The 27,936-nt window shown below is 42.1% G+C and overlaps 2 protein-coding genes across 5 annotated transcripts in view; one reads left to right on the forward strand and one right to left on the reverse strand.

The window, feature by feature from the left end:
- Nucleotides 1-6,261, forward strand: part of AGXT2 (alanine--glyoxylate aminotransferase 2) — a 47,203-nt gene extending 40,942 nt beyond the window's left edge. For both annotated transcript variants that reach the window (XM_060009606.1, XM_060009607.1), the window contains exon 14: nucleotides 2,980-6,261. In XM_060009606.1, coding sequence (XP_059865589.1) covers nucleotides 2,980-3,087 — 108 coding nt within the window. In that variant the 3' untranslated portion in view covers nucleotides 3,088-6,261. The remainder of the gene's footprint in view (nucleotides 1-2,979) is intronic.
- A 14,446-nt stretch (nucleotides 6,262-20,707) lies between these two features.
- Nucleotides 20,708-27,936, reverse strand: part of DNAJC21 (DnaJ heat shock protein family (Hsp40) member C21) — a 36,149-nt gene continuing 28,920 nt past the window's right edge. Inside the window, exons 11-12 of one of the 3 annotated variants that reach the window (XM_060009605.1) lie at nucleotides 22,915-23,072; nucleotides 20,708-20,972 (exon numbers count right to left, since the gene is read on the reverse strand). In XM_060009605.1, coding sequence (XP_059865588.1) covers nucleotides 22,937-23,072 — 136 coding nt within the window. In that variant the 3' untranslated portion in view covers nucleotides 20,708-20,972; nucleotides 22,915-22,936. Of the gene's footprint in view, nucleotides 20,973-21,329; nucleotides 21,695-22,914; nucleotides 23,073-24,242; nucleotides 26,194-27,936 lie in introns of those variants that run through there. The other 2 variants (XM_060009604.1, XR_009519023.1) reach the window with 2 other exon arrangements.

Consider the following 27,936-nt stretch of genomic DNA (forward strand, 5'->3'; position numbering starts at 1 on the left):
CCGTTTTAAACATGCGTCATTCTTCCTAGTTTCCCTGCTTCACTGCTGCCTCTCACTTGATTTCAGCGAACACCCTCGCCTGGTGCTTCACAGAGAAAATGGGAGCTATTAGGCAAGATCTCTATAGAAGCTCATCTGTCCCCCAAGCCTTTTCCCACCTCCTTTCCTAAAGGTTAGAGAATGAGATGTCTCTCCGTGCTCTTGACCCTCCACTTAGGAAAACAGATGTTCTCTTGTTTCTGCAGTTTATTTCAACTTCCCCTCAGCCTGTGAACAAACAGACTGAAAGCTCTTCCAGCCCAAACCAAACCATAGCAAACAAAACCAGAATGAGCGCTTTTGCTGGGAAATGCTGAGTTTTTTCTAGTCCTGGTCCCAGATATTTTTCTATATGAATCAGACAGAGTAAGTTAATGATTCAAAATCCTAAGACGGGCTACTTCTCAAGACAGAAACGATTCATTGTTTACTTGCTTAGTTAGTGCTTAGTCGTCCGGCACACACTTGAGTCCTAGGCAGCCACTGCTTGGCTGGATACTAGAGCTACAGTGAGAAATAAGATCTGTCCCTCCCTCCATGGGACTGGCAGAGGAGAAAGACTTAAACAGAAAATGATAATACAATCTAGTGAGCTTGCCGATAACCATACGAAGGGATAGTATACACTGTTCTAAATGCTTTTCATATGTTGACTCATTTAATGCTCTCAATACGCCTGTGAAATAAGTACTCTTATCCTTATTTTACAGATGAAGAAAAAGAGGCACAGAGAGGCTAGGTAAATTGCCCAAGTCACACAGTTAGTAAGTGGCAGAACCAGGATCCAAATTCAGGCAGTCTGATTTCTGAATCTGTCCTCGGAGGAGAGTAAACCCGAGGGGACGAGACTGGAGGCCGGGAGTCCAGGTGGAGGCTAATGATGCTGTCTGAACTTGACCAGCAGCCGTAGGGATAGAGGAGACATTCAGAGAGCAATGTGGCAGTGAAATGCCCAGGACTTGGGTATAAAGGGATGAGTGCTGCTTTGAACTTGCTCTCCTTCTATCTATAGACAAGTCTGTAGCTCAGAGGAAAGAATCGAGGTGAGGATCACGATTTGGGGGTCATCAGCATAGAAGTGGGGAGAGGAGGAAAGCTTCTGGGAAGGGAGTCTAGATGCGAAATGCAGAGGGATGAGGATAGACACCTGGGTCACGTCAACTTTTAAAGGGCAGGTGGAATAAGAGGTACCCAGATGGAGACACAAAATGGGTGGAGAGCTGTGAGGAGAGCTAGGAGGGTGTGGAGTCATGGGAGCCAGAGTGGGGAGGTTCTGGAAGGGGGAGCAACAGAAGTTCCACATGCAGAAGAGAAGGCCAGAAAGGATGAGGGCTGGAATGTGCCCGTCGGATTCCCCAGGGTGGGGTCAGAAGGTTGATGGGACACAAACCAGGCTGCAATGAGTTGAGATGTGAATAGAGGGAAGGCAGAGTGGAAAATAATGGCCAATAGCATCAACCAGTCCTTTTATTTTTATAAGTTTGATGAAAGGAAGGACAGTATTTGTATGGTAGCTGGAAGAGACCAGGAGGGTCAACACATTTTTATCTGTGGTTTTATGTGTGGTTTGGATTTAGATTATGAGAGCTGTAAGCCTGCTTGGTTTTTGTTGTTGTTGTTGTTGTTTTTGCGGTACGCGGGCCTCTCACTGCTGTGGCCTCTCCCGTTGCGGAGCACAGCCTCCGGACGCACAGGCTCAGCGGCCATGGCTCACAGGTCCAGCCGCTCCGCGGCATGTGGGATCTTCCTGGACCGGGGCATGAATCCGTGTCCCCTGCATCGGCAGGCGGACTCTCAACCACTGCGCCACCAGGGAAGCCCAAAGCCTGCTTGTTTATAGGCTGAGGGGAAGTTGAGGAGAAGGTGAAGATGCAAGAGAATGCAGGGATGTTTCCTGGAGGGAAGGTGATGGGAGAAGCAAGGGCCAAAGGCACAGGTGGAAAATTTGGAGTCGAATCGTAGATGGTTTGTTCCTTGAACCTTCAGCCTAGGATATAAGAATGCACGTGGGAGCAAGCAAGTTTATAGAAAGGTCTTGCTTGACAGTGTCTGAGGAGCATGAGGCAAGACTGTCTATGAAACAGAGTGAGGGGTGTAGGAACTGAGTGAGGAAAGTGAGAGGAATGGAAATTAGAATGGCAAAGGCGAGAGGACCTGAACATTTAGGACACCAGCAGAAGTAGGACCCTGCCTTCCTTGTGGTGTCTGTCCACCAGCGGTGTGATTTTCTTTCCCACTTCTCAGCTCTCTATGTTGGAGCAAAACAGTTCTATTAGAGCTTTGATGGGACCTGGGACTTTGCTGTGTGTGTGCAGCAGAGGAAGGGTAGGAAGGCAAGCAGAGTGAGGGGGCAGGTGAGAGAAGGGTTCATGTCCTCAAGCCTGTGCTCCAAGCTGGGTAGGAACAGGAGGACGAGATCTGAGTGGGGTGACGGACCTGAAGCTCATGGAGGGAGGAGGAGACTGAAGTTTTCATGGGAAGGGCAGATGCACTGGGAATCAGAAATTGAAGAAGTGAAGAGGAGGCCCGGGGTGCTGGCCTGGGGTGTGAGTGGATGCAGATGAAGGTTCCTGGCGTCGTGGTGATCAAGAAACTGAGACGCTAGTTGGTTGGGCTGCACACAGGGCCACAGAAGGCAACCTCGGTGATGGCAGAAACGGAGGGTAGATAGAGGCCTAAGACCTCAGTGGAGGTGGTGGAAGGACCAGGAGGTCAGCAGGTGACAAAAAGGAAAAGGGGCCGAGCGGATGGTACCAGAATTTTTGAGACTAGAGGATGAATGGCCTGGATACAGCACTGGGGAGGGAGGAGACGAACCCTTGAGGGAAACATAAGGAATGTCATGAAAACAAGGTGTTCGATTCTTAATCTAATGCATTTCCTTGAAGTCGTAGTTGATTCTATGATGATCCGTTGCTCTATTTTCCTTTATCTCCTCAGACATTCCGCATCGCACCCTCGATGTGCATCACGAAACCAGAAGTTGATTTTGCAGTGGAAGTATTCCGTTCTGCCTTAATCCAACACGTGGAGAGCCGAGACAAATAATTTTTTGAAAAAAGAACCACAAGCCTCAAGAACTTCCCACTTATGTTCAAGGGTTAATTTGAGAAATTTCAGAACCACTGGTATAAGTTGTAAATGGTTGACTGCCTACCGGCCATATTTGATAATGGAGCCCCTGTTACCTTGAGAAAGCCATCCCTCAGGAAAGGGTCTGTATCCCTAGCTCAGAGAATAAATCCTAATTAGTCTAGATTAGTTATGCTAATTTTATTCTCCTTTGCGGTGAATGTTTACACCTGATATGTGACATGATTCCTGCAGGAAAATCTTTTGGTGGAGGTGCCTTCGGGAAAAGATTTCTTCATCCTCTGCTCTTCGTCTCCAGAAGAGATGTGTTTGTCTTGCATTGAAGCATCAGATGTCAGGATAGGACTGCTCCAACCACCATCAGCCACTTTGCGGCCCTGAGGACGAGCTTATTTGCTGAGGTTGGAAGGTGGAGCGAAGCTGAGTCCTTAGTGATGTCAAAGGGCCACTGATTTAACCAATCCTGGAGCCCCCTTACCTTGGGGCTTCTTGTTAGAAAATAAGTTCAATGCATCGCACAAGCCTTTTTCATTTAAGTTTTCTCTTATTGCAGCCATAAGCATCCTGGGAAATTATGCAGAAAATACCCCACGTAGATAACTGTCCTCTCCTCTAACTCCCCTAAAATGTCTATCAGAGCCTCCTTTGTTTCCACTGTCATCATCTCACCCTGGACTAAATTCTCGTTACTCCTATTATAATAGTCTCCAAGACCAGAAGTTCCCCAACTTTATAGTCATTAGAATGCACATTCATAGTGCTTCTTTCCCATATGTATGCACTATTTGTCTTAAAATTGACTTAATATTTTTCCTTAATCTGACTTTTTTTACTTAGATGTATTTGAGAGTAATGTTTCTATCATTATAATAGATGAGAAATCAGTACTACTTATCACAACTGGAAAGTGCTCATAAAATAGAGTGAACACAAAACGATGTAATTCAGGTCTAGCAAAATACAGTTTCTTGAAGTTGTTCTCAGCCTGAGGCTTGTTCTCTCTTTGTTCAAAAAGGAATTTAGGGGGAAAAAAAGAGCTTACAGAGTGTTTGAGGGGTGTAAAAAGATACTGGCAAGCTGAGTCCCTCTCCTTAACACAAACAGAAGATCCACAGAACTGAATGGGAAGTAACTTTCTCAGCACCGTAATTTGATGTTTATTTAAGCTGCGTCCCAGTTTGAAGCCACGTCCTAATGATTTACCCCTGAGGTGTCTGTTCCGCTAAGATAACCTACACCTCACTGCCAGATTTGTCTCCCTCGGGCATTGACTTAAACATGTCCTTCTCTTGCACAAAACCTTCCGGTGGCCCCCCATTACCCCCCAGATAAGATCAAAACCCCTGTAAGAAGGAGTTTAATGCCCTCTAGTATCCAATATCCAAATAGAGCAAACACTTTAGAGATGCTCTGTTTGGGCGCAGTGGAAAGATGATTGTATTACAAGCCAAATAACCTGAATTCTAAATCCAGCTCTCCCATTTATTTGCTACAGATGACCTTGGGCAAGACTTTTAATCTCTTTTTAACCTCATCTTGTTCCTAGGCAGATCAGTACTTGCCCTTCCTTCCTCCTGAATTGTACTGGGAATCAAGTAGTCTAACAGATGGAAAAGTGCTTAAAAACTAGAGAACTATGCAAATAGCAATTCTTTCCTTTCAAGCCACATTTCCCTTCTTTCCTTCACTACAGAGTCTCCCAAGAGCAGCCTTTGTGCTCCTGTATGCTTCCTTGCTTCCCGTTCGTGCCTCAACAACTAAGACCCCATTCTGGCCTCTCGTTCCTTGACAAGTGCCTTCTCAAAAGGCCACCAGTGACTTCCTCACGGCCAAAACTTAACGCTTCCTTTGAATGTGCTTTCTCAACAACTGCTCCTTCTTGAGTTGATTCCCTCGGCTTCTGCAATGTGGTCCTTTTATCTCAGATGGTACCTTCTTAGTCTCCCCGGCAACTCCTCCACGACAGGGTTCTGTCCTGGGCCATCTCTTCCTCCATGCTAGACCACCTCCCTGTGGGCAACCTCATCCACTTAGGAGATTTCCCCTATCTGGACTATACCGAGGACTTGCAAATATTCATCTTCAGTCTCAACTTTTTTGCTGAACCCCAACTCCAAGGTTCTAACTGTCTGGACACCTTCATTTGGATGTCACAAGGACACTTCAAATTCAACATTTCTAACACAAAACACACTAAATTTCTCTCCTACGATGAATTCCTTCTTGATTAATGAGCCTTTTGTCTCAGGCTCATCATTTAGGGCATTATTTTTCTCCAAGTTATCTTTTTGCCTCTCATATGACTAAGTCTCATAAATACTTTCTCCAACATAATTTTTCCAGTATGGCTCATTTATACCAAAACTGCCTTAATTTGTGCCATCATCTTCTTTCCTGAACTATTTCAACCACCTCCTAACTGGTATTCTGGATGCCTTCCCAATCCATTCTCTACACTGATTCCAAAGCCAGTTAATTAAAGGATAAGTATGATCCCATCTCTCATCTTTTGAAGGCTTTGAGGGCTCCCTATTACTCATGGAACAAAGTCCAAATTCCAACTATTATGGCATTCAAGACCCTTCACAACTTGTCCCCAGACCAAGTTTTCATGTTTTACTCCCTTTGTTCCTTTCATGTCATGTACATTGGTTCTTAGCTCCTATAATTCACTCAACCTGGTACGTTCTTCTGCTCTTCTTTGTGAATGAAAATTATGGGATCAGGGAGATTGGACAAGAAAGGCAACACTTCTTTGTTATTCTTCAAGGCCTTCCCATTCTCAGTATTTCTTTCCTTTCAAGATAAAGAAAAAGGGGGAGGGATTTCCCTGGTGGCTCAGTGCCTAAGACTCCACACTCCCAGTGCAGGGGGCCCAGGTTCGATCCCTGGTCAGGGAACTAGATCCCACATGCATGCTGCAACTAAGAGTTCACATACCATAACTAAGGAGCCCGCTGGCCACAACTAAGGAGCACATGTGCCACAACTAAGGAGTATGCCTGCTGCAACTAAGACTCAGTGTAACCAAATAAATAAATTTGAAAAAAGAAAAAGGGGGAAACATTGAAAATAATGTTTATAATAACCGTTTAGAAATTTAATAAAATATGAAGCGAAAACAACAAAATATAAATTTAAAATAAAAAAAAAAAAGGTTTCATGCTTAGGCCAAGATCCCTGCCAGGACACCCTCTCCTGGAGGAAGGATGCTGAGGGATTTAATTGTTCAGATAAATTCATAGGACATATTCCTTGTGGCTTCCTGAGTCCTACAGGATCTTGTATACATCTAGGAGTACACCCTGTTAGTCTCCCACCTCCTGGAATCTTTGTAGAGTAAAAGCCAACAATGGAATTCTGAAATGTAGCCAGGTCCTAGGTCTCATTTCTTGACTATGAAGTTTGTATAACTCTATCTAAGTGCTTTGACCAGGATAAACTGCTCCTCTTTCTTGAAGAGCATTTGGGGATTTAAAATGTGTAAGCCATCGGAGGTATGGAGCAGAAAGGGCAAACATTGTGGCCTTGGAGCATGTATTCATTTCTTTCACTAGTTTATAAACATGATGGATTCCTACTTCTTTCCATCTGGAACCACGGGTAGGAGTTTAGCACCACCATTTCTTGCCCTTCCATTTTCTGCTCTACCCACAGGAGGTGGGATGTAAGCCAGCTTACATAAGACAAGAAGCCCACATGCTTGCCGAGCTCTTTTTTATTTCCTTTCTTGTTGAAACTGCCTGAAGTGAAGATAATGAACACTCAGCTCACGTAAACTTTTTCCACACAAGGAACACATTGACAGTTAATCATGTGATGAGAATATAATATTAAAATGTTAGCAACTGTTTAAAAACCCTTGACATGACAATGCACTCAGGAGGGAGTAATTAAAAAAAAAAATCAAACTTTGATTATACCATTAATAATAATAATTATAAAGAGATGTAAAATAACACTGATAAATTGGTAATACAGTAATAAACTACGCTCTTATTTGTGTTCTAAAGCTCCATCTTTTACATCAGTGTCGTTTTTAACTTTCCAGTAATTCAAAGTAACCTCAAATGGTATCTCTAAACTGTGGGAGGACTTGATCCTTCTTCCACCTTTAAATCCCACCTAAATCTCAACAACATTGTCCACTTCATCATCACTTAGTTCCAGAGCATCACAGTCAAGTTTCAAAGGTAGGTTTGAAGACTCTGGTCACTGCCGCAGATTGCTCGGGTTAATTAAAGCTGAAGCCTCATTTCCAGCTGAGGCACAAACAGTAAAAATGGTGCAGCTTTGCCCATTAGAAACAGGAAAACTAGGGCTTCCCTGGTGGCGCAGTGGTTGAGAATCTGCCTGCTAATGCAGGGGACACGGGTTCGAGCCCTGGTCTGGGAAGATCCCACATGCCGCGGAGCAACTAGGCCGTGAGCCACAACTGCTGAGCCTGCGTGTCTGGAGCCTGTGCTCCGCAACGAGAGAGGCCGAGATAGTGAGAGGCCCACGCACCGCCATGAAGAGTGGCCCCCGCTTGCCACAACTAGAGAAAGCCCTCGCACAGAAATGAAGACCCAACACAGCCAAAAATTAATTAATTAATTTTTTTAAAAAAAGGTAGATTACTTTCATTTAAAAAAAAAAAACCAGGAAAACTAGAACAAAACACCACAAAGTATCTCAACAAAAACAAAAGGGCCACCTAACTTAGCAAGAGTGAAGACACAGAACCAAAGGCTCAATTATGTCAATACCTTTAGGTTTAGTTCAGATAAAGGTAGGTCAGCTTGGTCTGACTGGTGACAGACGTAAGGAGTGTTGGCAGAACCAGCAGTGCTAGTAATCCAGGATGGAGAACATAGAGAGACATCAAAAACACAATTTAATCAAGAACTGGCTGGGGGGAGAGGGTCATTGCAGACAGCAACTAATGAAAACACAACATGCCACAGAGGGAGCCTGCACAAGCTCTCCACCTGGTTTGTTTTGGGCAAATTAACCTCCTTGAGCTGAAGCTTCCTTGGGTCCAAAAAAGAGGATAATATAATCCCATGGATCCCTTGGGAGGATTTAAATAAGCAAATACACTGACAGCTGCTCAATTAATATTAACTCTTTCCTTAGTGTCACTTTCCTTTTGAACTAAGAACTTCCTTATTTGCACTTGGCTCTCACCATCTTGGGATAATGTTGATTCCTGTGGATACATCTTATCTCCTAACCAAACTCTAAACTCCTGGCAAGGTGACCTTGTCTTCTCCATCCTCATATACATCAGGCCTAACACAGTGTCCCTCACTGAAAGGCAAAGACTAACTCCTGATGGTGCTGTATGCATTTTACACGTAGATGGTACAGTGCCACCAACAGCTTAAGGCAGCAATTACCCATCTGAAATAAACAGTTAGCCATTTGGGAGCTGAGATTGGAAAGGACTCTATGTTTGCAGCCGGGTGGTTGACAGGGTCTTGGTGCTCTGGCCGGGTGTCAGGCCTGAGATTCTGAGGTGGGAGAGCTGACTTCAGGACATTGGTCCACCAAACACCTCCCAGCCCCATGTAACATCAAACGGCAAAAGCTCTCCCAGAGATCTCCATCTCAACACTAAGATCCAGCTCCACTCAACGACCAGCAAGCTACAGTGCTGGACACCTCATGCCAAACAACTACCAAGACAGGAACACAGACCCACCCATTAGCAGAGAGGCTGCCTAAAATCATATTAAGTTCACAGACACCCTAAAACATACCACCAGACATGGTCCTGCCCACCAGAAAGACAAGATCCAGCCTCATCCACCAGAATACAGTCACCAGTCCCCACCAGGAAGCCTACACAACCCACTGAACCAACCTTAGCCACTGGGGGCAGACACCCAAAACAACGGGAACTACAAACCTGCAGCCTGCGAAACATACACCCCAAACACAGTAAGTTAAGCAAAATGAGAAGAAAGAGAAACACACAGCAGATGAAGGACCAAGGTAAAAACCCACCAGACCAAACATATGAAGAGGAAATAGGCAGTCTACCTGAAAAACAATTCAAAGTAATGATAGTAAAGATGATCTAAAATCTTGGAAATAGAATGGAGAAAATACAAGAAACGTTTAACATGGACTTAGAAGAACTAAAGAGCAAACAAACAATGATGAACAACACTATAAATGAAATTAAAAATTCTCTTGAAGGAATCAATAGCAGAATAACTGAGGCAGAAAAACGGATAAGTGACCTGGAAGATAAACTAGTGGAAATAACTACTGCAGAGCAGAATAAAGAAAAAAAGAATGAAAAGAATTGAGGACAATCTCAGAAACCTCTGGGACAACATTAAACACACCAACATTCAAATTATAGGGGTCTCAGAAGAAGAAGAGAAAAAGAAAGGGACTGAGAAAATATTTGAAGAGATTATACTTGAAAACCTTCCTAATATGCGTAAGGAAATAGCTAATCAAGTCCAGGGAGCGCAGAGAGTCCCATACAGGATAAATCCAAGGAGAAACATGCCAAGACACATGTTAATCAAACTATCAAAAGTTAAATACAAAGAAAAAATATTAAAAGCAGAAAGGGAAAAGCAACAAATAACATACAAGGGAATCCCCATAAGGTTAACAGCTGATCTTTCAGCAGAAACTCTGCAAGCCAGAAGGGAGTGGCAAAACCTATTTAAAGTGATGAAAAGGAAAAACCTACAACCAAGATTACTCTACCAAGCAAGGATCTCATTCAGATTCGATGAAGAAAGTAAAACCTTTACAGATAAGCAAAAGCTAAGAGAATTCAGCACCACCAAACCAGCTCTACAACAAATGCTAAAGGAACTTCTCCAGGCAGGAAACATAAGAAAGGAAAAGACTTACAATAACAAACCCAAAACAATTAAGAAAATGGTAACAGGAACATACATATCAATAACTACCTTAAATGTAAATGGATTAAATGCTCCAATCAAAAGACGTAGACTAGCTAAATGGATACAAAAACAAGACCCGTACATATGCTGTCTACAAGAGACTCACTTCAGACCTAGGGACACATACAGTCTGAAAGTGAGGGGATGGAAAAAGATATTCCATGCAAATGGAAATCAAAAGAAACCTGGAGTAGCAATTCTCATATCAGACAAAATAGACTTTAAAATAAAAACTATTACAAGAGACAAAGAAGGACACTACATAATGATCAAGGGATCAATCCAAGAAGAAGGTATAACAATTGTAAATATTTATGCACCTAATATAGGAGCACCTTAATACATAAGGCAAATGCTAACAGCCATAAAAGGGGAAATCGACAGTAACACAATCATAATAGGAGACTTTAACACCTCACTTTCACCAATTGACAGATCATCTAAAATGAAAATAAATAAGGAAACACAAGCTTTAAATGATATTTTAAACAAGATGGACTTAATTGATATTTATAGGATATTCCATCCAAAAACAGTAGATTACACTTACTTCTCAAGTGCTCATAGAACATTCCCAGGATAGATCATACCTTGGATCATAAATGAAGCCTCAGTAAATTTAAGAAAATTGAAATTGTATCAAGTAACTTTTCTGACCACAATGCTGTGAGACTAGATATCAATTACAGGAAAAAAAATCTGTAAAACATACAAACACATGGAGGCTAAACAATACACTACTAAATAACCAAGAGATCACTGAAGAAATCAAACAGGAAATCAAAAAATACTGAGAAACAAATGGCAATGAAAACATGATAACCCAAAACCTATGGGATGCAGCAAAAGCAGTTCTAAGAGGGAAGTTTATAACAATACAGTCCTACCTCAAAAAAGAAGAAACATCTCAGATAAACAACATAATCTTACACCTAAAGCAATTAGAGAAAGAACAACAGAAAAACCCCAGAGTTAGCAGAAGGAAAGAAATCATAAAGATCAGATCAGAAATAAATGAAAAAGAAATGAAGGAAACGATAGCAAAGATCAATAAAACTAAAAGTTGGTTCTTCGAGAAGATAAACAAAATTGATAAACCCAGACTCATCAAGAACAAAAGGGAGAAGACTCAAATCAATAGAATTAGAAAGGAAAAAGAAGAAGTGACAACTGACACTGCAGGATTACAAAGGATCATAAGAGATTACAACAAGCAACTATATGCCAATAAAATGACAACCTGGAAGAAACAGACAAATTCTTAGAAAGCACAACCTCCTGAGACTGAACCAGGAAGAAATAGAAAATATAAACAGACCAATCACGAGCACTGAAGTTGAAACTGTGATTAAAAATCTTCCAACAAACAAAAGCCCAGGACCAGATGGATTCACAGGTGAATTCCATCAAACATTTAGAAGAGAGCTAACACCTATCCTTCTCAAAATCTTCCAAAATATAGCAGAGGGAGGAACCTTCCTAAACTCATTCTATGAGGCCACCATCACCCTGAGACCAAAACCAGACAAAGATGTCACAAAAAAAGAAAACTACAGGTCAATATCATTGATGAACATAGATGCAAAAATCTTCAACATAATACTAGCAAACAAAATCCAACAGCACATTAAAAGGATCATACACCATGATCAAGTGGGGTTTATTCCAGGAATGCAAGGATTCTTCAATATACGCAAATCAATCAATGTGATATACCATATTAACAAACTAAAGGGGAAAAACCATAAGATCATCTCAGTAGATGCAGAAAAATCTTTCAACAAAATCAATACCCATTATGAAAAAAACCCTCCAGAAAGTAGGCATAGAGGGAACTTACCTCAAAATAATAAAGGACATATATGACAAATCCACAGCCAACATCATTCCCAATGGTGAAAAACTGAAACCATTTCTTCTAAGATCAGGAACAAGACAAGGTTGCCCACTCTCACCACTCTTATTCAACATAGTTTTGGAAGTTTTAGCCACAGCAATCAGAGAAGAAAAAGAAATAAACGGAATCCAAATTTGAAGAGAAGAAGTAAAACTCTCACTGTTTGCAGATGACATGATACTATACATACATAATCCCAAAGGTGCTACCAGAAAACTACTAGAGCTAATCAATGAATTTGGTAAAGCAGCAGGATATAAAATTATTCCACAGAAATCTCTTGCATTCCTATACACTAATGATGAAAAATCTGAAAGAGAAATTAGGGAAACACTCCCATTTACCATTGCAACAAAAAGAATAAAATACCTAGGAATAAACCTACCTAAGGAGACAGAAGACCTCTATGCAGAAAACTATAAGACATTGATGAAAGAAATTAAAGGTGATACAAACAGATGGAGAGATTTGCCATGTTCTTGGATTGGAAGAAGCAACATTATGAAACTGTCTATACTACCCAAAGCAATCTACAGATTCAGTGCAATCCCTATCAAACTACAAATGGCATTTTTCACATAACTAGAACAAAAAATTTCACAATTTGTATGGAAACACAAAAGACCCCAAATAGCCAAAGCAATCTTGAGAAAGAAAAATGGAGCTGGAGGAATCAGGCTCCCTGACTTCAGACTATACTATAAAGCTACAGTAATCAAGACAATATGGTACTGGCACAAAAACAGAAACATAGATCGATGGAACAAGATAGAAAGCCCAGAGGTAAACCCACTAACCTACGGTCAACTAATGTACAACAAAGGAGGCAAGGATATACAATGGAGAAAAGACAGTCTCTTCATTAAGTGGTGCTGGGAAAACTGGACAGCTATATGTAAAAGAATGAAATTAGAACACTCCCTAACACCGTACACAAAAATAAACTCCAAATGGATTAGAGACCTAAATGTAAGAGCAGACACTATAAAACTCTTAGAGGAAAACATAGGAAGAACACTCTTTGACATAAATCACAGGAAGATCCTTTTTGATCCACCTCCTAGAGTAATGGAAATGAAAACAAAAATAAACAAATGGGATCTAATGAAGCTTCAAAGCTTTTGCACAGCAAAGGAATCCATAAACAAGATGAAAAGACGACCCTCAGAATGGGAGAAAGTATTTGCAAACGAATCAACGGACAAAGGATTAATCTCCAAAATATATAAACAGCTCATGCAGCTCAATATTAAAAAAAAGAACAACCTAATCCAAAATTGGGCAGAAGACCTAAATAGACATTTCTCCGAAGAAGATGTACAGATTGCCAACAAACACATGAAAGGATGCTCAACATCACTAATCATTAGAGAAATGCAAATCAAAACTGCAATGTGGTATCACCTCACACCGGCCAGAATGGCCATTATCAAAAAGTCTACAAACAATAAATGCTGGAGAGGGTGTGGAGAAAAGGGAACCCTCCTACAAGGTTGGTGGTAATGTAAATTGATACAGCCACTATGGAGAACAGTATGGAGGTTCCTTAAAAAACTAAAAATGGAACTACCATACGACCCAGCAATCCCACTACTGGGCATATACCCTGAGAAAACCATAAATCAAAAAGAGTCATGTACCACAATGTTCATTGCAGGTCTATTTACAATAGCCAGAATATGGAAGCAATCCAAGTGTCCACTGACATATGAATGGATAAAGAAGATGTGGCACATATGTACAATGGAATATTACTCAGCCATAAAAGGAAATGAAACTGAGTTATTTGTAGCAAGGTGGTTGGACCTAGAGACTGTCAGAGTGAAGTAAGTCAGAAAGAGAAAAACAAATACCGTATGCTAACAGATATATGGAATGTAAAAAAAAAAAAAAAAAAAGCGTTCTCAAGAACCTACGGGCAGGACAGGAATAAAGACGCAGACATAGAGAATGCACTTGAGGACACGGGGAGGGGGAAGGGTAAGCTGGGACGAAGTGAGAGAGTGGCATGGACATATATACACTACCAAATGTAAAACAGATAGCTAGTGGGAAGCAGCCGCATAGTACAGGGAGGTCAGCTTGGTGCTTTGTGTCCACCTAGAGGGGTGAGATAGGGAGGGTGGGAGGGAGACGCAAGAGGGAGGAGATATGGGGATATATGTATATGTATAGCTGATTCACTTTGTTATACAGCAGAAACTAACACACCATTGTAAAGCAATTATACTCCAAGACAGATGTTAAAAAAAAAATTTAGTCATCTGACATGCACATGTGTGTGTATTCAGAAATATAAATTTATATATTTAGAAATGTATATATAATTAGAGACATAATATATAAAGAAATCTGTGTTTAGAAATATTTATATATATATATATATATATATATATATATACACACATATATATATTTAGATTTTGGTAATAAAGTACCAGAGGTAATTTTAGAAAGAAAAGGAAACCACTCTTGGATGAATTGTGAGGTCGTAATATCTGAAGGAGGTATCGAGAGGGCTCCCAGGCGTCTCTTATTCATCCTCCAAGGGGTCTGCAATTCTATGCACTCTTCTCAGGGCCCCAGTTCACACCCCTGCCCTTCTCACTCTCAATAAGTGACCGTTGTTTATCAGAAGAACATTGAAACTATCCAGCAAGGATTCTGATCATATCACTCTCCTGCTTAATACCTGTTTGATGCCTTCCCTCAGGCCTGTCTCTGGCTTGCGTCCTGGCCTGGTCGCCCTGCACCTTTCCCTGGCTTCTGCACACCTGTCATTGCTGCCCTCCAGCAGCCCCCTACCCCCCTGCCTATCTCAGGGCTGCTGCACTGTGTTCTCTCCTCCCGGAGCCCTCAGACTTCTTCACCTGCTACTTCTTCCTCATCCTTCACAGAGCTGATAATCACATTCATGGTCAGGTTATTATTTTACATACACCTTCCCCCCAGCACACACATATGCTCCAGGATCTTACAGCTTGAATTGTTCATTCTCTTCTGGATTTTCAGTGTCTATATTCTTCTTTCTTCTTCCTCTCAGCCTAAAAACATGCCTCTCCCTCCATTTAAAAAAAAAACAAAAAAATAAACAGAAAAAAACTTCTTTCAAATGTATATCCTTTTCCTAAAAGTGATGCTTCTAAGAAAAAAATCCTTGGGGCACTGCCATGCCACTTCCTCACTGCCACTCTCTCAGTACTCCCCAGGCTGGCTTCTGTGAACCTATTCTTGCAAAAGTGACCTACAACTCCTGTGATGGTTAATTTTATGTGGCAACTTGACTGGACCATGGGGTGCCCAGATATCTTATTAACGTTATTTCTGGATGTGCCTGTGAGGGGGTTCCTGGAAGAGATTAGCATCTGGATTGGTGGACTGAGTAAAGCAGTTGGCCTGCCCAACGTAAGTGGGCATCACACAATGGGCTAAAGACTTGAATAGAACAAAAAGGTGGAGACAGATTGGATTCGCCCTCTCTGGCTGACTGCTTGAGCTGGGACACCCATCTCCTATGCCCTCAGCATCCCTGGTGGTCAGGCCTTCAGACCCCCAGTGAAATCTACACCAGCAGCCCCTGAGGCTCTTGGGTCTTCAAACTACACCACTGGCTCTCCTGGGTCTCCAGCTTGCAGACAACAGACCAGGGCACTTCTGTCTGCATAGTCACATGAGCCAATACCTTATAATAAATATAGATATAGATAACATATGGATATGTAGGTATCGATATATAACTATCTATTTCCATCTACATAGCTGTGCACATCATTATACACTGTATACACATATGTATATCATTATATACATAGCTCTATATACATACCTGTATATATATATATATATCTCCTATTGGTTCTGTTTCTCTGAAAAATCCTAATATAACCTTCTAACTGCCAAATTCAGCCCTCACCTCACTTAGCATCTCTGTGGCATCTGAGACTGGTCATCTTCTTCTCCTATTTTTTTTTAATGGCACCATGGTCTTCCAATCTTATACTACCTCTTTATCTTTTAAGTTTTTTTTTGTTTTTTTTTTTTTGCAGTACGCGGGCCTCTCACTGTTGTGGCCTCTCCCATTGCAGAGCACAGGCTCTGGACGCGCAGGCTCAGCAGCCATGGCTCACGGACGCAGCCACTCCGCGGCATGTGGGATCTTCCTGGACCGGGGCATGAACCCGTGTCCCCTGCATTGGCAGGGAGACTCTCAACCACTGCGCCACCAGGGAAGCCCTAAGATTTTTTTTTTTTTTTGATGTGGGCCTTTTGTTTTTTTTTAAGTCTTTATTGAATTTGTTACAATATTGCTTCTGGTTTTTTTTTTGTTGTTTTTTTTTTTTTTTTTTGCGGTATGCGGGCCTCTCACTGTTGTGGCCTCTCCCATTGCGGAGCACAGGCTCCGGACGCGCAGGCTCAGTGGCCATGGCTCAGGAGCCCAGCCACTTCGCGGTATGTGGGATCTTCCCGGACAAGAGCACGAACCCACGTCCCCTGCATCGGCAGGCGGACTCTCAACCACTGCGCCACCAGGGAAGCCCTGCTTCTGTTTTACATTTTGGTTTTTTGACCACGAGGCATGTAGGATCTCAGCTCCCCCACCAGGGGTCGAACCTGCACCCCCTGCATTGGAAGGTGAAGTCTTAACCACTGGCCCTCCAGGGAAGTCCCTCGTACTACCATTTTAGTCCTTTTCATTCTCATACATTGGTTTTTGTTTAGTTTGCTCCTTAATGCTGGTGTACCCACAGGATTTTTATCTTGACCTCTTTTTTCCCTTCTCCATATACCTTATCTGGGAGATTTCATCCATTATCCATGATGGCTTTACTATCTAGATGCTGATGATTCCCAAGCACATCTCCAGGGCAACCTCCTTCTGGCCTACAGATTCGCATTGTCAGCAGTTCTTTGAACATGTTCCCTGGGTACCTACTGAGTTCCCTTCCTCCCCCCTGGAGCACATATGCTCTCCTGGCCTCAGGAGGTATTGATTGAGCCAACTACCTTCTTGCCGTAGATGCCTGGTGCCAGTAATTCCCCTACTCCCCCAAGCCAGTCTTAACCAAACTTCTGATTCTTGCGTGCCTCCCTGCTATCCTTTCTTGCTGCCCCATTCCCCCTGATTCCAGCTTTCTTGCCTCCTCTAACTGCCCGGACCTGGCTGTCATGGCTGATCGGGAGTCTCATTGCTGGCCCCTGGCACACTTTGGGCCTTCCTTGCCTTACTTATTGCTCTGTTCCCTTCCTTGTCTCATTGCCCAGCCTGAAAGTCATTACCTCATCCTCACTTAGGAGGAGTTAAGCAGCTGGCTGTTCCTGTTATCTAACTCTTTCTCTGCTCCAGCAGAAGTCCCAGATTGCAGGCATCACTGATTGCCACTTGATGCAAACTTTTAAAAAGCAAGGAGGTAGGAGGAGAGAGTGAAAATTATGCCAGAAATAAAATATTTTTAGGAATATTTTTCTTCCTGTGATGGTACTGGGTATGGGGAACATCGATGTAGTGAGTGAACTTTAGCAGAGGTGTCATTAGAAACCTCTGTTCCGGCTGAGCTGGTCTCCAACTAGTTTCACTCAGCACTGCCACACACCAGAACCTGGCACAGGGGCCTGACCGATGCTCCTCAGTGGTCCTGTGCCAATTCCACCAACCTGGGCAGGAGGGTCCTCTTTATTCTTGGTAACATCCCTGGAGTTACTCCTAGACCCTGGGAGCCATCTCCAGTAAACCCTCTGCTTCCTTCTTTTTAGCAATATCCTACCCTCCATCCTCTTTTTAGCAGGGAGCTCGTTTCCTTCTCAGGAGCATTGCCTTCCTCTACCTATTCACCTTTTCTCCTGCTTCTTCACGCAGAATCAACTCCTCCCTTACTCCTCTAACACTTCCAGAGAGATTGTGGGGAAAGGAGGTGGGTTTTGGAACAGGGAAGCAAGATGTATTTTCAGTTAGCCTGTTTAGTGCAGCAAAGAAAGGAAAGAAAACAGTTTATTTTCTGTATTAAAGTTTTAAATATTCTGATTTTGCCACTCTTGAAAATACCTTTCAGAAATGCATGCTGTCTAGGTATGCAATTTAAAAAGAATATATTTGAAAAAGAAGAACAAAGTTGGAGAACTAAGATTTCCTAATTCCAAAACTTACTACAAAAGCTACAGTAATCAAAGCAGTGTGGTTCTAGAAGAAAGACAGACATGTAGACCAAAAGAATAAAATAGAGAGCCGAAGATAAACCCTCGCATATATGGTCAGTTAAGTTTTGACAAGGATGCCAAGGCCACTCAATGGAGAAAGGATAATCTTTTCAACAAATGATGTTGGGAAAACTGGTTATCCACATGCAAAAGAATGAAGTTGGAGCCTGCCCTTGCAACATATACAATAATTAACTCAAAATGAGTTAAAGACTTAAACCTAAGAGATAAAACTATAAAACTCTTAGAAGAAAACAGGTACAAATCTTCGTGACATCAGATTTGGCAATGATTTCTTAGATAAGGCAAGAAAAGAAAAAAAATAGATAAAATTGCGTCTATTCAAAATTAAAAACTTTTGTGCATCAAAGGGCACTATCAAGAAAGTGAAAAGATAGCCCACAGAATGGGATAATGTGTTTGCAAAATCATATATCTGATAAGGGCTAAATTTCCAGAATATATTAAAAAGAACACTTACAATTCAACAACAACAAAACAACTCAATTCAAAAGTGGGAAAAAGATTTAAATAGACATTTCTCCAAAGATGAAATACAAATGGCCAGTAAGCACATGAAAAAATGCTCAACATCACTATCCGTCCGTTATGGAAATACTAATCAAAACCACAGTGAGATACCACTTATACCCATTAGGATGGCTATTATATAAAAGAATAAAATACGAAAACATCAGAAAATAACAAATGTTGGCAAGGATATGTAGAGATTGGAACTCTTGTGCATTGCTGGTGGGAATGTTTTCCATTATGGAAAACAGTATGGCAGTTCCCCAAAAAGTTAAACACAGGATTACCCCACGACTCAGCAATTCCACTTCAGGGTATAGGTCCAAAAGAATTAAAAGCAGGAATTCAAACAGATATTTGCACAACCATGTTCATAGCAGTATAATTTATAATAGCCAAAAGATGGAAACAACTCAGATGTTATCATTGAATGAATGAATAAACAATATGTGGTATATGGACACAACGGAATGGTATTCTGTCTTGAAAAGGAAGACAATTCCGATACATGCTGTAATATGGATGGATGAACCTTGAAAACATTGCTAACTGAAACAAGCCAGCCACAAAGGATAAATATTGCCAAGAGTTGCGGGTAGGAGGGAATGGGAAATTATTGTTTCATAGGTAAAAAGTTTCTGTTGGGGATGATGAAAAGTTCTGAAAATGGGCCAGTGGTGATAGCTATGCAACATTGTGAGTGTGCTTAATGCTACTGTACACTTAAAAATAGTTAACATGGTAAATTTTACAACAATTTTCCAAAAAAATTTTAAGAATATATCCATGTATGAGAACATTCCTTCCAATGAGGTCAGAGTGAAGGATTAATAGAGAGATTTAGAATGCATAAATGAATGGAATGATAGAGAGATTTGGTTGCATTAAAGCAAATAGGCCTCACTTCTCCATACCTGGGTGAGAAAAATGTTCACTGTAGCACAGAGAACTCATGCCTTTTCTTCATGTATGGGTTTCTTAATACCAGACGTTTGGTCTCAATCCTTCTTGGAACAAGGAAAGGAACACAGCAGACTCTCTCATCTGTAAAACGAGTAGGTTGAACTAGATAGATAAGCTCGAAGGTCCCTATCAGCTCTAGCGTTTTGCTACTCTCTGAAGTTGTAAAGCAGCAGCATGGCACAGTAAGAGGGCTTCTATAGATTCTTTCCTGGAAACAGAGCGGAAGTGAGTGATTTCTCAAAAGAGTCTGAGCTGTGTGGCTTCGGGGCTTTGCAGACTCCCGGCAAACAGGCGCACTCCTAAGTGACTAAGGATGCTGGAGTGGCGCTAATGACGTGAGAAATTGGAAAGTGAGTCTCACGGAACTTCATCCTGTAATGAAGTGTTTATGGCACATAAGTTAAACCCCAGACACAAATGATAAATGAGTAAGCTGAAGGGGAAATTTTGCTTAATAACATTACAGTGCATTAAAAATAAATAGTAAAACTTTAGACATTAAGGTTTCCATAGGGGTAATGAATCAATTCCTAAAGTTCCAGTAAGTCAATTCCAAAATACATTCATTTAAAAAATGTAAAATGATATTATTAGGGGCCCCTCCCCCATAAGGTGATTACTTTGGGGGAAGGCCTGACTGCATTCTCTCCTGAAGTATGGCTGTGCCAATACTGACAGGATGATAAAGAATTAAACTTGCAGTTAATTAAATTTTAAAGAAAATAAGACACGGGATCTAAGAAGCTGAAGTTTCCATTGAAAATGGATCATGGGGTCAAAACAGATAGCAGCCTTCACTAAGTATTTCTGTTTGCTTCTTGCCCTCCAGTGCAGAGTGATTTCAGAGCTGGCCCCCAGCAGTAAGGCACGGGGTGCATCCTTCCAAAAGTTCCATTGTTTTGTTCTTGAGGCAGCATATAGTAAGTATCAAATGGTCAAGGAGGTCAGAGGAAGAAACACTTATTGAGAGGAGATATTGGGAAAGCTTCACGGAAAAGGAGTCACTTAAATAACATTGCTTGAAAGCTCAGGTAATAGGGCCCCCTGCTCTGGGCCCCCAGTTTTAGAGGGGTCCCATTCCAGCTTTCCTTTGTCCAGGCCCTTCTCCAGGGAGTAAGGAATCCACAGACCCCAGAATTCCAGAAGCCCCTGCCCAAATGGCTCCAAGCTCAAGTGCAGGGCCTACCTTGGTCTCCTGGTGCAGCTGATTGCAGGAGTTTAGATGCTTGGACATGAGAGCTAGGATAGCTACATGGACACACACGAGGCAGGATGGAGCTGAGCGTGGGAAGAGAGGGCGAGGAGAGGTCGGAGGTCAAGTCTTTCCATGCCACCACGTTCTGGTAGGAAATGCAAGGAATCTGAGAACTGAAAGTTTGAACCCGGCCTTTTGGATGCTTATAAGTCATAATGACCAAGGTAGGAGGGTAAAGCATATTTAACTCAATAGTTTGTTAGCTTGATATAATTCTGAAACATTTCAACATATGGTGTGTGGGTGTCCGTTTGCTCTCCTCCCCCAGGTCCCAAGAATCCGAGGGGTGCGCCTGCACTTCAAGTATGACTTGAAGGAAGGGTAGGAGTTGGAAAAGTGGAGAGGGGGAGAGGTTTCAGACGGGTGGGATGCAGAGAAGAAAACAGACTCCTAGTTTGACTCCCTCGGGATGTCACTTCTCCAGCTAAATATTGCTAAGTATTTTAATTAATTTCCATTATATTCTAGAATCAGTGTTCCCAAACTTCTCAACTATTCCTGACATTGCCACTTTCAGTGCTCCTTTCCAAGGCTTCTTCAGGTGCAGCACCCAGAACTGAGCGCAGGGTGGGCAGGGCAGGACCTCGTCCTAAGGGCAGCGGACATTCCTCTTCACCCAGTCTCACATTGATGTTGCCGTCAACTCTAATCCCCACTTCATTTCCATGTCTTGTGGTTGAATCATGTTTTCCCTATTCTGTTTTGTTCCAGTTACATTTTTAATGCGAGTCATATATTTTTCATTTATCTTTTATTTTTGTCTAGAACTCATCCATAAGCATTTCTTTTGGATCCTGAGTCTGTCTCCTGTAAAGTAGGAGAGGGTTTGAGAATATTAGGAAGCTGGTAAATTTCAAATTGCCTTTAAAAGAAAACCAAATTGGATGCTTCCGTCATCTCAAAGCTGCATGATTTTGCTTTAGAAGGGGCATGCCAACACTGATGGAGGAACCTATGTTCCATCCCGAGCCTGAGGGAGAACGCTAGCTTCACACAAACCTCATAGTTTGAATATTCAGGAGGTTTTCGTGGTTCAACTTCTCACCAAGCGTGTATAGAGCGAGTGAGGGTCTGTCTTCCATTGGCGGAGACAGGGCACTCTCACTAGATGACCGTGTTGTGCGAGCACAGCCAGGACCTGGCTCCGCTGAGTGGCAGTGACTGTTGGAACCGACCCACCTGCAAGCGGAGCCACTCTAGGATTCTGCACTTAAAATACCCGACAAGCGGCTTGCTGAGGCCGTGCTGTGGTTCCAGCACTATGCTAGGTATGGTAGAGGACAGAAAAGGAGGACAAGCCCCTCTCTGCCCTCAAGAAGTTCACGGTCTACCTGAAGCCCGAGACCTGCCAGCAGGGCAGCTGTGCAGCAGGCAGAGCGCCGTGTTCCACAGGCACCGTCACTTCGGTCTCTACAACAACCCCTCGAGTGAGGAGCCTATGGTTGGCAGCAAAATGCACCTCCTGCCCCCAGATGTCTACATTCTCATCCCTGAAACCCATGAATGTTTTCTCACATGGCAAAAAGGCCTTTGCAGAGTGATTAAGGGTCTTGAGGAGATTATCCTGGGTGATCCAGGTGGGCCCAGTGTGAGTGAGTGCAAGGAAAACACACTGTACAGGGGGAACTGGGTGAAGAGCTGGGCAACTAAGCCCATGTCCCTTGGGGTACTTCACGGGGAAAGGGAACAGAATAGAATGGGAACTAGGATTTAATAGTGTGTGGCACTATTTGGGGCAAGCCTTTGTGTGGCAAGCATTCTGCTGGGCTCTTCGTATACGAGAGTTTCTTATTTGAACCACTAACGTGTGACATGGATACTACCATCCCCATTTAAAGGCAACAGGCTCAAAGCTTTGGTGTGATACGTCCTAGTTAACAAGCTTATAACTTTGGAGCTGGGATTTGAACCTATGTGAATCTAACTTCAAGACCCATACTCTCTCCACACTGATCTCCTGTGTAAGTGGAGGAAATACTCTGTCTTTTAGTTTTGACGTACCTCAAAAGGCTCCCTCACGTGCCTACCTTGATTCTCAAACTGTTGCTGTTATGAGGATTCAGTTGTCCAGGACCTGAGGCGGGTAGGGCCCTTGGGCAGTAGGGCTGGCAAGGCCCCGGGAAGAACGGCTGGGATTAAGGAGCAGAGACTGGATCTCCCTGGGCCCACCTCCGGCCACCGGATTCTGGAAGACAAAGGGGGCCTGGTTTAAAGGCACCTACAGAGCGGGTGTGGAGAGCACCAAAGATGTCTCTCTCCAGCTGCACAGCTTTCTCTCAGGTGAGCCCAGATCGCAGAACACACAGCTCAGCTAAAAAGTGCCTGCAGATGGGCCCGCCCACTTGGGATAAGTTTTCTCCTCAATCTCCTTGCAGTGATTAGCCATCTGCACTGGGCCTGCGCTTTCAAAACCCAATTCAAGTTTGGAGAGAAAGCACGTGCACGCAGCACCGGTTTTTGAAGAAGCTGTCCAGCGGAGAGTGGTGTGAGCTCACTCGCCAGAGCGCTCATCAAGCTGTTGGGCTTCCCTGGAGCTGCAGGTAGAGAACCCCAGCCCAGGATCCTGCCGTCACTCAGGGAATCCCCCTACCCCCAGGGCAGGCATCCTTCTATGGCATTTCCAGCAGAGAACCCTGACGGGACAGTTACAGAACATCCTAAGAGACGGATTCCACTATTGGATGGAACTGTTGGAAGTTCTGCTTCACATATGCTGAGACTACTGTTACCTCGTACACAAAAGTATGAGTTATTATTAAATTTGAAAATAAGAAAAGTACCTGAAGATATATTAACTACATACCAATTTATCTAAATGCGGAGAGACACCATGACCTTTTTGTTTTAGAAATTGTTAGAAACTTTCTCTAAGTGACATTCAAATAATTTATACTGCGAAGGATAATTTGAACCCTTCCTTGCTTTCAGAAGGCATTTTGTATCCGAAAGGACATCAGTGATGCTGGGGCCCTGTCTCATTTTAATGGCAAAGTAATTCTCTGTACAAATGCACTGAGTCTTCTAACATAATTAGGATCAATGATCGTCAAGACAGTTTCCATTGGTATCACACAACCACGTTGAAATAGCATATTTTCAGCTTTAGCATGTAAAAATTTTGTTCCATTTGAGCCAGAAAGAATTTCAATATATACACTAGTACTTAAAAAAAAAAAAAAAATAGGGCTTCCCTGGTGGCGCAGTGGTTGGGAGTCTGCCTGCCAATGCAGGGGACACGGGTTTGTGCCCCGGTCCAGGAAGATCCCACGTGCCGCGGAGCGGCTGGGCCCGTGAGCCATGGCCGCTGAGCCTGCGCATCCGGAGCCTGTGCTCCGCAACGGGAGAGGCCACAACAGTGAGAGGCCCGCGTACTGCAAAAAAAAACAAAAAAACAAAAAAACAACAATACACCATAGGATCAATATAATCATGGATTTCTCTGCAAATTACCATCCCCATTAGATGATTTCAGAAACCAAAGTGAACAGTTAAATAAAGCAAGAAAATTTATAAGCAGAAGAGATTATTGAAAATAAGTAAAAGCTAATAGCTATCGAGTGCCTATCATGTGCCCGGCAGTGTTCACACTTAAGTTTTCACCTTTACAATTCGGCAAGGTTGATTTCACCCTTATTTTACAGATGAAAAAAAATAAAAGAGGCTTAAAGAGTTTAAACGACTTGCCCAAGATCACATAATTAGTGCTGCCACTGTAACCTGATCCCGGATCTCTCAGAGCTAAGAGTCCACACCCTTGCCACTGTTGAAGCTATACCTCTCATATGGGGAGGGAACAATACACACGGTGAAATAAGAAGCGACTGGCTATATTCAATATCCTGAGATAAACCATAAGGGGAAATAATATTAAAAAGAATGTATATATATGCGTGACTGAATCGCTTTGCTGTACAGCAGAAATTAACACATTATAAACCAACTATACTTCAATTAAAAAAAAAAGCAATCAGGACGTGAGTCACCTGCAACAGGAAATGCAAAACAACAGAGGCTTCAGTAATGCAGGAGTTTTATTTCTCTTGAATGCATAAGGAGGTTGTCTGGGCCTTACAGGGTCCCTCTACATGTCAAGGATGGAAGCTCCTGGGCTTCAGTTTCTCTGCCCTGTGAGGATTCATGGTCCCAGACAGGGGTAGAGCGCCAACCATTACCTACCCGTTCACTGAAGCTGGCGGAGGAAGGAATAAGGACATCCCACATCTTTCAGGACATGTCCCCAAAGTTGCTCAGATCACTGACCAGAACTTACAGACTCCTAGCTGCAAGGGAGACTAGGAAGGTAAAATTTTAGGTGGCTTTGTGCCCAATCAAAAATCAGAATTATAAGGAAGAAGGGGAGAATGAATATTGAGAGAAACAAGTAACAGCCTCTGCCACAGTGAGCTTATGGAATATGCTAGGAATAAAATGTAGACCTGAAAACCTTTATCTCCCCTTTCATGCAAGTGTATTTTCTATTAACAAAAAATGGAACATTAATTTGTATTTCTGTGGATATTTGAAGTATTTCATGAAAACATGTTAGTAGAGTGATAAACCCTCATTACCCACCACCCAGAATTAATGCTAACATCTTCCTTCAGATCTTAATTAGAAGTCTTGCCTCAGATAAGGCCCCTTTGCTGCCACGCCCCCATTCCACCCCTCTCCCTCCCTTTCCAGAGGCAACTACTTTTCTGAATGATGTGTTTCCCATTGATGGTTCTATATTTTCTCTCTATAAATAACAACAGTACTTTAAAAAAACTATATATAAGTGGCATACATGTCACCTTCTGACAGCTTGTTTTCATTCAGTATTTTTTTAAGGCTAGCCATTGGTATTACATATCCAGTTCACTCATTTGAACTGCTTGTTTGCCATCTTATTGTCCATTATACAATTTATCCACTTTCTTGTTCACAGAGATTTATGGTCCATCTCCAACTTTTCCCAGATACAAGCAATTCAGCTGTGATCAGCCACTAAGTCTCCTTGTCCACAGGCGCCTGGATTCCTGAGAGCACTGCTTCTCAAGATGCAAGAAGCATGCGAGTCACCTGAGAAGTCTTGTTAATTGCAAATTCTCACTCAGCAGGTCAGGAGTGGGACCTGGGTGACAGTCCTCAGGTAGAGCCCATGCTGTGCCTCTGCAGACACTGTGAGACGCTAGTATACCCCTGGGGTTGTCAGGTCAGGGGGTACGTCTTCAACTTTCATAGCCACCATCAAACTGAAGCAATTGTTCCCATTTCTCCATTCTCACCAACACTTGATCTTGTGAGACTTTTTGCCTTTTGCCAATCTGAAAACATGAAACAACTAAGTCATATTTCCCCGATTATCAGTGACAATGATCACCTTTTCATACTGTTTTGACTATTCAAGCTTTTTCTGTTCATATATTTTACCCATTTTTCTAATGCAGCGGTTCTGAGCGTGGTCTGAGGACCCTGGGAGATCCACAAGGTCCTTCTTTTTCCAATTTCCTATCCACATGAGGCTCAATTTTCTTCACATACTTTAACCAAAACATACAGCAACAGAATGATTGAAGAAGCAGCTATCAGAATCCAGCTGTCTTCTATTGAGCCAGACATTAAAGAGATTTTCAGAAATGTAAAACAAATGCCTCTCTTCTCATTAAACTTTCATTTTGAAAAAGTTATTTTCCATAAATGTTATTTAACATGTATTATTTTAAATAAGGTAATACTTCAAAAATTCCTCTATTTTCATTTCTAATAGAGTAAATATCAGTAGATATAAACTACATACACAAAACCACTTTGGGGTTCTCAATTTTTGAGACTGTAAAGGGATCTTGATACCAAAAAGTTTGAGAACTGCTCGGTATTAATGCATAACTGTCAATTGCTCACTGATTTATAGGAGGTTCTTTTGTCGTTTAATGTATTCTGGATACTAATCCTTTGTCAGTTATATGTATCAAAACATTTTCTCCCAGTCTGAGGCTTGTCTTTTTACTTATGTTGCCTATTGTTCTGCAGAAGTTTTCATTTTGATGCCATCCTATTTTCCTATAGTGCTATGCTTTTGATAAGGATACTGTTCCTATTTTGAAATAGGGAAGGTCTCACTGGGCTTTATGGAGAACGCTAGCTTTGGTACCACTGAATGAATTGTGGAGGAATAAACGGGATTTCCCCTAACCCTCTCCTTCCAGAACCCTCAAGCTATGCACCTTCTACACTTGAGCTAACTTCAATCAAGATGGTAGTTACCACTGAGCTTTAATGAGATTAACGTAAAATATGTGCTCATGTATTTTTGAATATTCTGCTCTGCCTCAGACAAACAAAATCGAACGTCTGTGATCCACCAAAAATAACATTTTACCCTTGCCATAACATATGTTTCTGTTTTCCTCTTCAGAAGTAGATTGGAAAGGAAATTCCCATAAAACCTAAAGCGCATTCAATTCAGCACATACAGTTCTATCTGCAAATATTTTAACTGAAAAAGATTTAACTCATCTAAATTCAATAACATTGTGTATAAAGCTTTTGTATTTAAAAAACGTTTTCATATGTACTACTTTGTTTGATCTTCATAATAATCCTGGGTGATAAATGAAGACAATATTATTATGCTAACAACTGTGTTAGAGATAAGGAAAACGAAGTTCAGAGAAGTTAAATGACTTATCAGCGTCACACACAGGATTAGAACTGAAATCTAATTTCTGATCACAACTGATGAAGATCTCTTAAAAAGTATGGATGACTTCTGTCAATGAGAATAAAAGTGACAAGAAACCCCAATCAATCCTCACATGTAGCAGGAATAAATTTAAATATGCCTGCATGGTTGGTACAAGGGAAAGCAAGGAAGGTCTGAAGGGCATTTGCAGGACATTCTCTACCTTTCAAGATGACTTCCTATTTTTTACTGAACAATAAATAACATGTGACTAATATGCCCTCCCATTCATTAATATTCCTATTCATAATTATGGCCAATTCATCTAGTTCAAATTAGAGGAAGGTGGTGAGTGTTCAGATGAAGCCTGGGAGGAAAAGACCAA

Source organism: Delphinus delphis, chromosome 3, assembly GCF_949987515.2.
Source record: "Delphinus delphis chromosome 3, mDelDel1.2, whole genome shotgun sequence".
Lineage (NCBI taxonomy): Eukaryota > Metazoa > Chordata > Mammalia > Artiodactyla > Delphinidae > Delphinus > Delphinus delphis.